The sequence below is a fragment of the Antrostomus carolinensis genome, unplaced genomic scaffold (assembly GCF_000700745.2).
Source record: "Antrostomus carolinensis isolate BGI_N321 unplaced genomic scaffold, ASM70074v2 scaffold27401, whole genome shotgun sequence".
Taxonomy (NCBI): Eukaryota; Metazoa; Chordata; class Aves; order Caprimulgiformes; family Caprimulgidae; genus Antrostomus; species Antrostomus carolinensis.
In genome coordinates, this window is record NW_010293894.1 from 763 (window position 1) to 13074 (window position 12312).

Genomic DNA, 12312 nt, shown 5'->3' on the forward strand with positions numbered 1-12312 from the left:
AATGTCGCTGAGCATCCACCTGCTAACGGCCGCTTCAGGGGATGCAGCAACATGAAAGAGCAGGAGCTTCCATGGGCTGTGGACACGAGTCCTCACTCTGGGTGGTTGTACTCTGTTGTACTCTGAGCAGTGCTATCTGTCCACAACATCCTTCCATTGTTAATTCAGCAACAGCAGCTTTCCATGCAGAACTAATAATTAGCTGAGCTTTTACATCACTACTTGGCCGCCTGCACAGTCGCATTAATTTTTAAACAAATAGGCGGTGAAAGAGCCTACAAATGCATTCTTCACTGGGGAAAGCAGGTGCTGTTCCTCTGAATACAGTGAAGTGGCAGCCATAAACAATGGTGTGGGATTTGATTATGTGTGAAGCCTGGGCTGTGCATCAGATGTTGTGGTTTTTGGCCCTTGCCAGTGGCTGTGCCTTTTCCCATGTGTTAGTTCGTTCTTTGTGTTTGTACCTAGATCCAGAGTGGGCTTCTTACAAACTTGGAATATTCATTTGTTTGAATTGCTCTGGAATCCATCGCAATCTTCCTCAAATCAGCAGGGTCAAATCACTTCGACTCGACTTCTGGGAGAATGATCTTATAGAGGTACAGAGGAAAAAGCAGTAATTCTTTTACTATTTATGATTTCATCCTAACCTTCTCTGCCTCGTAATTCCTGTGTTGTCCACCATGGACAGGGTAGCAAAGCCACATAAAGCCAAGTTAACTCCATGGGTAACTTTTTTTTATGACCTACTCGATCAAATTACACTGATAGGTGATCATGTTTCTAACAGCCTGCAGTGTTTTGGGTTTTTTTTATAGCACATGGTAACTCTTCATTGTGGCTTAGAAGCCCACAGATATTTCTAGGTAGTGTGTTCTATTCAGTAATCAACATACCCTTCTTAGATATTGGTTCAGCCTCTCATCTTTCAATTGAATTGTGTTAATAATATAATCACAGTTAATGTCAAGGAGGAGTTGAAGGTATAGGGAGATCATAAATACCTTTTCTCCTCATTTTCTTCTGTTCTTTTAATCAACAACCATAATCTTGTCTTTCTCCCCATCTGGTTCAGAACTGTAAATACTGAAAAAAGGCTCAGCCGCCTAAAAAGTGCAAACTGTAGTGCCAAAGAGAATTCATAAACTTATGTAGAGACACACAGAGAGTTATGGTGAGGCTAAACAAAAAGTGCGGTGCTCTCTTTGTTACAAGTTTCGTTTTATGTTGATGACATGGTGTTGATTTTGTAGTTGCACACCTAACTGCAACTTCTTTTGTGTTTCAGTTTATGAAGAAGCACGGGAATCTCTCTGCCAAAGCCAAATATGAGGCGAAAGTCCCTCCCTACTACTACATCCCTCAGTCCTGTGATTGCTTGTAAGTTGATGGTGTATTCACTGCTGCAGACCTTTACAGCTATTGAACTGCTACATCCCTCTGCAGGTCTCTGGTTGGTTGGTGAAAATAGAGTAGAGGCAGATCAGCTTCATCCATGTTTTCCTCTTTCAGGGTTTTAAGAGAGCAATGGATTAGAGCTAAATATGAGCGTGAGGAATTTGTTGCCACCCAAGTCTGCCAAGATCCTTGTTCTGCAGGTAAAAGTTAGGATTGTCAGGGGAAAGGCGTTAGCCTGAAGGCCAACAGCACAATGTTATGTTTGCAACTTTGAAGATCTTTAAGGTTGGGTTGTCATATTTGAACTGTTAGATGTACAGGCCTTGCTTTGAGTCTAACTTTGAGGAGAAGCTCCTAAGAAAAGGCACTTGGACAAGTGCAAGGGTGTATTCAGATCTTACAGTTCCCCAGTTCTTCACTGATTTTTTCATATGAGGTGAAAATTCTCAGATGGAGAAGAGACTTGAACTCCGTGCCACATCCCCATTTAGATAAACAGTCCTGCCATTGTGCTGCCCTTCTCTGACACTTATCTTTTCCGATCTGCAGGTAGCCGTGAAGGATTCCTCTGGAAGCGTGGGCGGAAACGCAGAGAGTTCCAGAAGAGGCTATTTTTCCTATCAGCAAGGGAAGGGGTGATGAAGTACTACACCAAAGAAGTAAGTTCCTCAGCCAGGGTTGGCTGTAGGTAGCTGGTCAACATCCATCCTCAGACCCTGCTCTTCACCAACAAAAACCAGCATAAATAGCTTTGTCTCTAGTTTTGCAGGCAGGCCAGCCTGTGTTTGGAAGAGCCCAGATGTTTCCCTATTAATGTATGTAGTATCTTAGGAAATTGCTCTTTTGGATTTAGCCCTTTTCCTCATCCCTTATCTTAACCCTGCAGCCTCCTTTTGCTTAGTGAACAAAGGAAATGGATACTGGCAGTTGAACAGCAAGATGAAGAAAAGATCTGTTAGCAGTTGTTACCTCTTACATTAAGAAAATATTCTCTCATCAACTGCTGCAGCATCATCCTCAATATGTCACCCTTCTGTGAAGAGTGTAGCTATTTCTTCTCCAACTGTGAAGCTGGAGATACTATTGCAAGTCAGACACATCCCTCCCAAATACTGACCCAGCTTTGTCAAAGAAAGGGAGTCACTCTTTTTAAGTGATTTTATATAGCGTGTAATTAAGGCATTATATTTCATGTGTGTCCAATATTCAGGTATTTTAGGATGCCTGCTTTTTCTTCAGTAGGGATCTAGTTCTCATACAGCTAATCTATCCTCCATTACCTTCCCCGAGAGAACTTTAATAGAGCAATGCTTTTCATTTCACAGTCCAGAGGTCCAAAAGCCATTATCAGCATTGAGAATCTGAATGCAATGTTCCAGACAGAGAAAATCCAACATGCACATGGGCTGCAGATCACGTACAACACAGATGGTCAAACAAGGAACCTTTTTGTCTATCACGAAAGTGGAAAGGTGAATACCATGGAGATTTTGGAATAAGCAAGATGTCTCTATTTCTATTTTGGAAGAACTACTCTGTTTCTACAGAATCTGGTTTTATTTGAAGTCACTATGAGTTGTAGAGTATAAAAAGGTGCAGAATTTGACACTTAATAACTAACATCTTGCTCCTGTTCTGTTAGGGCATATATTCAACTTCACACCCTGAATAGCCTTCAGGCTTCTGTGAGGCATGTATGTAAATCTCTGTAAGGTAACTGTCTAATGGTTTTATACCATTCTGTGGTCATATTCTTTGAAACCTTCTTGACATACATGGAAAATACTGTCGTTCTGCATTATTTCCAAGCAAACAGTTATAATTTTAACAAGTATGTCTATAGGTTTTGTTAGATTTCTGTTTTTTCCCTTGCCATAGTTCCCAAGTCTTTCTATGTACAAAGGTTTTTAAACAATCTATAACTGAATCAACTGAAAAGGCCTGTGTACACAGACTTGGGTGACTGTCCATGCTGAGACTGTCTGGGACCTCCCTGGAGGGGAAATTTTAAATTATTTTGGAGGCTCAGTGTTTTTCAGGTGTCTGGGATAAGTCACTGACTCTCTCTGCCCCTCAGGGAGAAAGTGTATCTTTTCAAAGAGGTCGCAAGGAAGAAGAAATGCATTTTGGAGAGGCAGCACTCTTACTCCTTCTTGTTATTCTTGTCTTTATGTTTGTATTTGCTGTTTTCCCTAGGAGATTGTTGACTGGTTCAATGCCATTCGGGCAGCACGTTACTATTATCTCAGAACAACCTTCCCAACTGTCCCTGAGCCTGAGGTGAGAACTCAACAGAGCTTGAAGCAGTCTATGCAAACATAGCATGGGAAAACATTTTCTCACTACTTCTGCCAGAGTCAGGTGCTCAAACAGCAGCATATGGGTTTTGGGAATGGACAGAAGAGGTAGAAGGAAAGGCCACACTGGATAACATGCAAAAATGTAGTTAACATTTAAGGCCTGTAAGTCTCCATGTGGTCCTTATAAAGTGTAATCTTTCAAAAACCTTATGTTCCTTCTTATTTCAGACTTTCCTTTACTGAGCAGCCAAAAAAACCCCATGCCCTAAAAGCCAAAATTGATGATTAGATTTGACAGAAACAGAACAGAAAAGAAAGCTTGAATGAGACAGACTTTTTTTGTTTGTGTGTGTGTATTTGTGTTCTCCTAGCTCATACCCAGAATCACAAGAAATTATGTCAAAGAAGGATATATGGAGAAGACAGGACCAAAAGTAAGTGCATGCTTGGCAGTACACAAACAGGATTGTTCTAGATGGAGAATGTTTGATAATTCTGTTATGTTTACTAGTAAATGATGTGTTGAGTGACTGCTTGCTGGGCTGATAAAAGTTACTATATTTAAGCCTGTTGTGTTCTTTGGGATCATGTTTTGTTTTGTGTGAAAAATAAGACTGGGAAGAAGAATCCTCTTTGAAGAGTAAGCAAGATGGATTAGCTGGCAGTGGATGTGCAAAGTCTTGTTACGCAACAGCAGATGGATTGCTGTATCTGCTAAGTGCAGCTTTAGAACTGCAGCTCCTGCTTGAACAGAACATCACATGCTGACTCCCCTACTTCCCTGTTTCTCTTAAAGTCAGTAGCCCATAAGACACATCTGCTTATAGCAGCTAAGTATGATTGAGCAAATTCTTCACAGTGAAGCCAATGGTTTGGTTTGGTTTTTTGTGGGGAAGTATTTGGGCCACTACTCCTTAAAACAGGAGAAGGAGATTTCAGGCTCTGTTGAAGGAGGAGATGAAGATCTGAGGTCTTGTTTAAACATTGTCATGTCTTGTCTTGCTGTCCCCTGAGTGAATCATGAGCTGAAGTCCCATTAAAAAGTGCTAATAACATCAACTGCACTCATCTGACCATGGTTTCAGGATTTCTCTCCTCCAGCATTGCTAGCCAGGGATGGGCTGGGTGTTGGTCAGTGCGTGATGAGCAGTCGCATTGTGCATCATTTGTTTATATATTGAATATGCTGAGATTTAGGCCCAGCTCAGTGCTAGTGTCCCAATACATCTTCCTGCAGGTGCTTGCACAGAGAATACTCACTCTTATGACCATGAAAGATTGTGTGTTTTTCTCCTGAGGCCTAAATTCTGCTCAAACTGAAGTGAGCCCTAGAAGAGGACACTTCATTTTGGCCTGGAGCAATTAGCACTTTTAAAAAACCCTGTGATTTGTCCCTACCATTGTCCACGCCATAATGCTAGGGGCAAACCCCCAAACCAAAATGCTGAAATTGATTGCATCCTCTCATCATTAGAGCCACTGGCCTAGAAATCATTCTTTGCAGTGCTTTCAATTAATCCATTTGCTGCAACTTTCTTAATCCTAGTAATTTGATCAGCGGTAGAACCAAACTCCCTGCCTTACCTGAAGGATTGTCATTGAATGCAAATCTCTAGTGTGAACCCAAGGAGAAGGGAGCTGAGGGCTGCACATAAGAGTGACTCACCCATTACCAGTTACTGGGATGAATGAAGCTGAACTCAAACTCTGAGTCATTGACACAGTCCAGGGATCTGCCTTGAATAGGCTGAACTCCCCTTTGGGACTTTATCTTTAAAGAACTTCTACCATCTCCTTGCAGCAGAAGGAGGCCTTTAAAGTGCGCTGGTTCTGCCTGGATTCTCAAGAAAGGAACCTGATGTACTTTAAAAATCCACTGGTAAGAGGAGTGTTCTTCACTATTCCACAAGCCCCTTCATGAAGTTGGCTGGGGACGAAGGGTCTGTTCTCATCCAGCTCTTCCAGCAGGTGCGCACGACTGAAGCAGGCTGTCTCAAGAGCTCATCCCTTGTCAGTAGATCCCTTTGTAGCTGAACTGTTTGGGAACTCTGGCCCTTAACAGTGGTTGTGAGAAAGATCTAAGCCTTGTAAAAGTAGCTGCTACTGCCTGTAGCATTCATAGCCCACTCTCTCCCAGCCCTGTTGCCATTGTGCCTGTAACCTTAGGCACAATGAGCAAGGTACCAATAACAGAGGTTGGCAGCCCCAATATCCTGCTTCCTGGCACTGCTTGGCCACGAGAATATCTTTTCTTGCTCCTCCTGAACACCCACAAACTAGCTCTGCAAGGGTGGGTCCCTACTTCCTTCTTCTGAGAGTGCCCATGAGTGTAAAAAAAACTCCAGTGTGTTTCCTGCTGCCTGTCACTAAATCAGTGTCCCCTTCCTGCATCCCCGGTGCCTGCTCCCTGTGGAAGGACAGAACAGTGTCTGCCAGAGCTGCGCTGCCCTCTGGCTAATGGCTGTTTTCTGCCTGAGGGAGTGTGTGTACGGAGATGTGGCTGAAAACAGCTACAAGTGTGGGTGTGCCAAGAAGTCTCCTGGTTTACGTCCTGTGTAGCTTGATTGTTTTGAGAACACAAATGTATAAATGCTAACTGTGTGAGGAGGATGGGAGAGAGAGGAAAAATAGAAAATCTTGCTAGCAAAGAAGCCTGGATTCTCACTAACAATAAAGAAGCAGCTTGCTTTACCCAGAAAAAGGCTTGGAGTCCTTTTTCCTTCCCATCTTCATTCACCACACCCACTGGCTAATGGCTGTTTTCTGCTTCCTTCTTTCTAGGATGCATTTGCACAGGGCCAGGTCTTTATTGGAAGGATGGATGAGGGATATGAAGTACGAGCTGGCTTGCCCCAGGGAGTTCATGTGAAGAAGAGGAAACCAGCGATCACTGTGGTCACGCCAGTGAGAGAGTTTGTGTTTATATGTGTGAACGACAAGGAGCAGAGGGAGTGGATAGATGCTTTAAATGGAGTCATTGCCCAGCCTTTGACTGGTTAAAACTAGTGCTGAGATCTGGGGGACTGCACTTCTTGAGCTCTGTTCAGCACAGCTCCGTGGCCTCGTTACGTTGGCAAGGATGGTGCTCAAGGCTCTGCAGTGACTCTAGTACAAAGGGCTTCTTCCTTCAACAACCACAGGCACAGGAATGGGGACAACAGAGAAATGAGTGAGAGGGAGTGCAGATATTCAGAAATTATCTGTGCCCCTGCAGAACCTTGCTTGAAGTGCCTTTTCTCTTCCTACTTCTCTGCTTTTGAGCAGAAGACGCCTTCCCAGCCTGACATGGAGATGAATCATCCAGTGTAGTCTTGTGGAAAAAAACCCAAAGTCAGTGGAGAAAGTCTGACCCCAGAAGGGCTGGCATGCATTTCCTTGAGGACTCTGGCTGGTGCTGTTATAGCAGATCCTCCTTTTCTCACCTTAGTCTGATGTCAGAAGGACTCCTGAAGGATGCACTTGACAATCCAGCCAGTGGCATATATCCTGCCAGTGAACAGGGTTATGTGTTGCATGAGTACATAGGGACAGTGACTGAGAGGCAAAGATATCGTCACCTATCAGGAAGACGTAGGGTGTCCTGTTGCATAGATCCAAGGTGCCAATTCATGCTGGAGTCACTGGATGTCCTTCTCAGAGAGGAGCAGTCAGGCAGCTACACTCCATCTGGCTGCAGCTCCTGTCAAGATAGGGAGATGGTTGTTCTGAACAGAGTGGGTTTAATGTTTTTTACAGTGTTACATTTCTGGCACAGTAAAAAAATAAAACTCTGAATTGTAGAGGATACTGTAATGAACTCACTCCTGGCTCGTTGCTTTCAACAGTCTCTGCTGTTTGACTTTTATGAGTGGCAAATCCAACATGCGAAGAACAATTTATTCCAAAGCAACCCCATATAGTGCCCCAGCAAACACATCATGAGTACAGGATGAACGTACACTGATCTGTCTCACCTCCTGAAAAACAGCTGAAGCTTAATGAGCTAGATGAGTCTGAGCATTGAAAGGCAGAAACTAGTTTTAGAAGTGTTATCTTCAGTGGCTTGCTTGAAGACATGCACTGAATGAGCACCAGTGCTGGAAGTGGAGGGTGAGTGGCCTTTGATCAGGTACCACTTCACTTACATCCATTCTGTGCAGGAACTGGTCAAGATTTGCATTGGCTGACAGAGCGCACTGAGGATTTTCTTGCCTCAAAACCAGGTCTGAGATTTGGTTCTACCAAGCAGCCAGTCATTCAGATATTTAATTATTCTTTTCAGATAGCCTTAGCTTGCAAAACAAAAGGAAGTCTTGCAGACTGAGTTTCTGGTGTGGCTTCCACCTTTTGCTGACAATTGCCAGGCAGCCAGAGATACCCAGAATAGTTGTCTTCTGCACAAATGAGGAAGTGCCAATACTTGCAGGGATTACTGAGATTAACTCCCCCCCCTCCCCCAATAGTGGCTTGTCACCATCCAGCTCTGAGCAATCTGCAGCAGTTGTGCTTGCTGATACGCTCCCATGAACTTCCCTATGTTTCCACTCTCTCTCCCCACACGATCTGATTCATTCTAGCTCACATGCTGGTTCAGCAAATCTTTTTAAGAACTTAATCCAGCAGCCCTTAAAATCAATAGCAAAGCACCTTCTAACTTGTATGAGGAACAATGTCAGCCTTTGGTTTTACATATGGTAATTGTTACTTTGAGATAAGCTGAGTAACCCCGGATGACCTTGGAAGAGTTCAGTCTATCCTGTAGCCTAAACTTCACACGGATGGGGCTCTGCGAGTCCCACTGTGCTGTGCTGTGTCGCTGGCGCTCCCGGATCGGTAAGTAGACCAGCCATGTCAGCAACTCTGACATGACTTCTTGCAAAATCGGGAAATTCCCTGTGAAAATGAAATTGTGCAGATAACAGCAGCTTTTTTGGAGAGTCAACAGAAGTCAAGGCCAGGTCATGGAGAGCTCTGCGTCACAGTTCATTTCTAGTGTCAACTCAAATCCTCAGACCAAATTGCCAGCAGAGGAGCTGGGCTAGTACTGGCTTTCTGGCTGGTGTGAGGGGCTCCCTGGCTGAGCTGCCCCAGCAGAGCAGCGGGGTGCAGGCTTGGTGGTGGGGCACAGCCCTGTAGATAGCCCCATCCCAGTACAGCACACCAGTCTCTAATGGAGCAAATACCAGAGCAGAGCCCTCCAGCCCGCATCTTCACTTGTCCAGGTGCTGTCCCGCTCTCCGGCACACAGCAGGAGCCCAGCTGCCCACTCTGCCAGCAAGGCTTCAAGCTGAAGGACCTGCAGCCCAACTGGGAGCTAGTCACTTTGGTGAACTTAATCCTGCAAGAAGGAGAAGTAGCTGGAAACACAGGATGAACCAAAACCCTCCAGAGCTGTTGCCTGCAATGACCCGAGCTTGACGTGGCGGCGACCTGAGGAGAAGGTACAGCCAGAGACAGCCCAAGGCTCCTCCCCGTCACACCCCTGGGACAACTCTGGCCACAATTCTAAATACTTCACCAGGGTTATGAACATGGGGATATGGCTAGAATTGAGTTGACTTTATCTTTCTTTTCACCCCCCACCCCCAATACCTTGCATTTCACATGCTCATATTAGTCTTGTCATAACAATATCATGTTTGTTGAGCAGACAGGTTTAGCTAAAGCAGTGTTTGGGGTTCATTGGTGGTGTCTGATACATTGAAGACTTCACAGCTGAATTGGAAGTAATAGCTGTACACATTCAGCTGATGTCTGATATTAATGACTAACTGCTCTTTGTGCTGGGTGTTACTTACTGCACCAGTGGAGCATTGGAGACTCTTGAAAGGACACATAACACTATTATACAGTGCTACTGCTCCACCCAGCTGAATGGCACACAATAGGACTGGTTCATTACCTAAATCTCTGCTTAAAATAACTCCCAAACTTGGAGGAGATAAGAAAAATCTATTGACCTTTATTATTTTAGCATTTATGTGTCTAAAAAGTCTTATTCAGTCCCTGCAGTCGAGCAGAAAGCTGAAGCTCACAATTATATTTGAACATGTAATTGATGTCTGTTGCATGTTGACTTTGTCGTGACTATTCCCACTCAGAATTAATTGTTTTTTCCAAACCCCTCCTCAACCAGTCCAGCGTTTACCTAATGTCAGTGATGTAGGGATTTTTATTATCCTGCTGCTTAACCTAGTCATGCTTTCTTTGAGGGTTATATAGAGAAATGGTCCAATGTGTCACTTTAAAAGAGGAAAAGATATGGGGCATCTCCAAGCAACTAGAAATGACTGCAGAGACCATCCACCTCTTGAGGAAAGATCTCAGTAAAGCAAAGGTACACATTGTCCACTCACTACCTGCAGTTAGCTTCTGTTTCTACTGCCACCTGGAGACATGAGTGACTCCAGCACAGCCTTTCAGCCCAGAGCAGGAATCTGCCTTTTTGTTTCCTTCTGTTGCTGTCACAACTCTGTTTTTATTGATGAGAACAACCTATGGCACCAGCTGTGCTAACTTCTGTCTTGGCTGGTACAAAGGCCACTGGAGTTGTGTGTTGTATTTTTCTGTCTGCCCCAGGAGTAGCTTGAATATTTCTGGAACTCTTAGATGCAAAATGCAAATCATAAAGAGGGAATATTGATTTTTCTAAGTTGTCAAGTTTCTAAGCCAAGACTGCTGGCCATAAAATAGTAAAGATCCTAAATATGCCCAAAATCTCATTGCAGGTAGTGCAGGATAGTGTCAAATATATTTTATTCCTTTGAATAAAGGTAGCTGTTTCTGGTCTGCAGGGGTCAGTCAAAGAGCATGTTAGATGAGGCAGTAGATTCTCATATTCCACACATCTTTTCAAACAACAAAATGAACTCCATATTTTCTGTCTTTTAGGAATATGCATCTCCAATCAAAAGCCAGATTACTAAAGATTTCTGTTGCATGAAGGAATATGTTGAAAGACAGGAGAGAAACACACTGATGTTCATTGAACAAGAGCAAAAAGCAGCTCAACAGAAAATTGAAGAGACTATTCACCAGCTCTGTGGTGAAGTGAACAAGAGACATCAAAGCCAAAATGGTAAGTGAAGAAGTAGCAGAATATGAGTAGAAACTCTTAAGCTAAATGTTTTGGATAGCTGAACATGTACAGAGCACTTTCAGGTCCTCACTGCACTAGAGACAATGGTACCAATCCGCAGACATTGCTGTCACCAGGGCAAGTTTGGAGTGAGAAATTAAGAGGGAAAAAGTACTAAAAAAGGCATAGGCTGAGGATGAAATTCAGAACTAGGTTTGTTCCAAGGACATTGGTGAGCTGGAGTGAAGTGAGGAGTGCATGGCTTAAATCCAGTCCTGAGTCAAATCTAAGCTTAAGATAAGAGCCTTTATTATCTTTTTATTTTCCAGAATATGGATATGCACATATGTATGCAAGTTAAAGAACTCACAAAGTTATTAAGTACTTTCTAGCAACTTACTTGGGGAAAATACATCAAGGGCTCTCAAAAGAGGCAGTTAGAGCACTTTAAATTCTGCAAAGCCGGTTTTGGTGTTGAAAACTACAATGCCAATGATGTAAATTAGCCAGCAGGAAAAAAAAGGAATTTGGAGAGGGGCTCACTGGGTGCGACAGTGCCAGGAGACAGAAGTGGACTTCCAGGGCCAAGGCACAGGAGCCTACACTGGAATTCACCTTGTGTAACTATGTATTTATATCTGATCCAGAGGCCCGTTATAGGCAATGAAGAGAAACGGGTACTTTTAGAGCATGAGTCATCTGGCCTACTTGAGACGCCTACCTGAAATGAGATTAATCAAGCCTCCAAAAGGCCTGTTTGTTTCCACAGACTGTAAAGGCAGACTAAGAGAACAAGCTCAGATGTGGAGTTCCACAATTTCTACATTTAGCCTTATTTAGCCTCTAAATGAGGCTCACCTTTTCATGGGTATTTTATGCTAGCTCTCATGCTAATACATTTTAAAACTTTTGGTTTGGGTTCTAGAACAAGAAGAAAGTTTAAAAAGAGAAAGCTTGTGTATGCATATGTATACTTAAGGAAATTGTAATGTGTGTGTATATATATATATGTGAAAAATTAGTCCCATTCATAGTTTTCTTGGGGAAAACAAATTTTATTTTGCATTAAAAATAAACTACCCTTTTGTATTTTCTGTAAGATTTCAGGTTAGTTCTCTTTGCTGTCACTGAACGCTCTGGAAGCACTTTGGACTAAATGCACATGTGTGAAATCCCAGAGGTGTGTGTATCAGCTACTACAAGAGCAGGGGGTAGATCTCTCTCAGCGTTGTGACCTGAGGTGTCCTTTCCTGGTCCATTCAGAACGAGAACAGCGACAGCGTGATGAACTCACTGGGCACCTCTGATTTTCCACAGACAACTTACACCGCACTGCCCAGGAGCAGCAGTTTGTTACGGTTCGGATCATAAATCACCACACAGTTTGAAAGGGAGCGCGTTGTCTCAGACGTCGGATGCGCTCGCTTGGCTGGCGCAGCCCTGCAGCCAGTTTCATTACAGCACGTAACATCTGTGTCACGGCTCCTTCACGGCAGAAACCTGAGTCACCGTCCCAGGCAGGCCCAGAGCAGAGCTCTCCCTCCCGGCGGGACGGAC

The 12312-nt window shown here is 43.7% G+C and overlaps 1 protein-coding gene across 1 annotated transcript; it reads left to right on the forward strand.

Moving 5' to 3' along the window:
* The first annotated feature begins 473 nt into the window (after window positions 1-473).
* Window positions 474-6868, forward strand: LOC104532296 (arf-GAP with dual PH domain-containing protein 2). Its single transcript, XM_010177471.1, has 9 exons — window positions 474-599; window positions 1289-1380; window positions 1513-1598; window positions 1948-2057; window positions 2724-2870; window positions 3595-3678; window positions 4070-4132; window positions 5500-5577; window positions 6480-6868. The coding sequence occupies exons 2-9, from the start codon at window positions 1292-1294 to the stop codon at window positions 6696-6698; spliced, it is 876 nt and encodes a 291-aa protein (XP_010175773.1). The 5' UTR covers window positions 474-599; window positions 1289-1291; the 3' UTR covers window positions 6699-6868.
* The last annotated feature ends 5444 nt before the right edge of the window (window positions 6869-12312 follow it).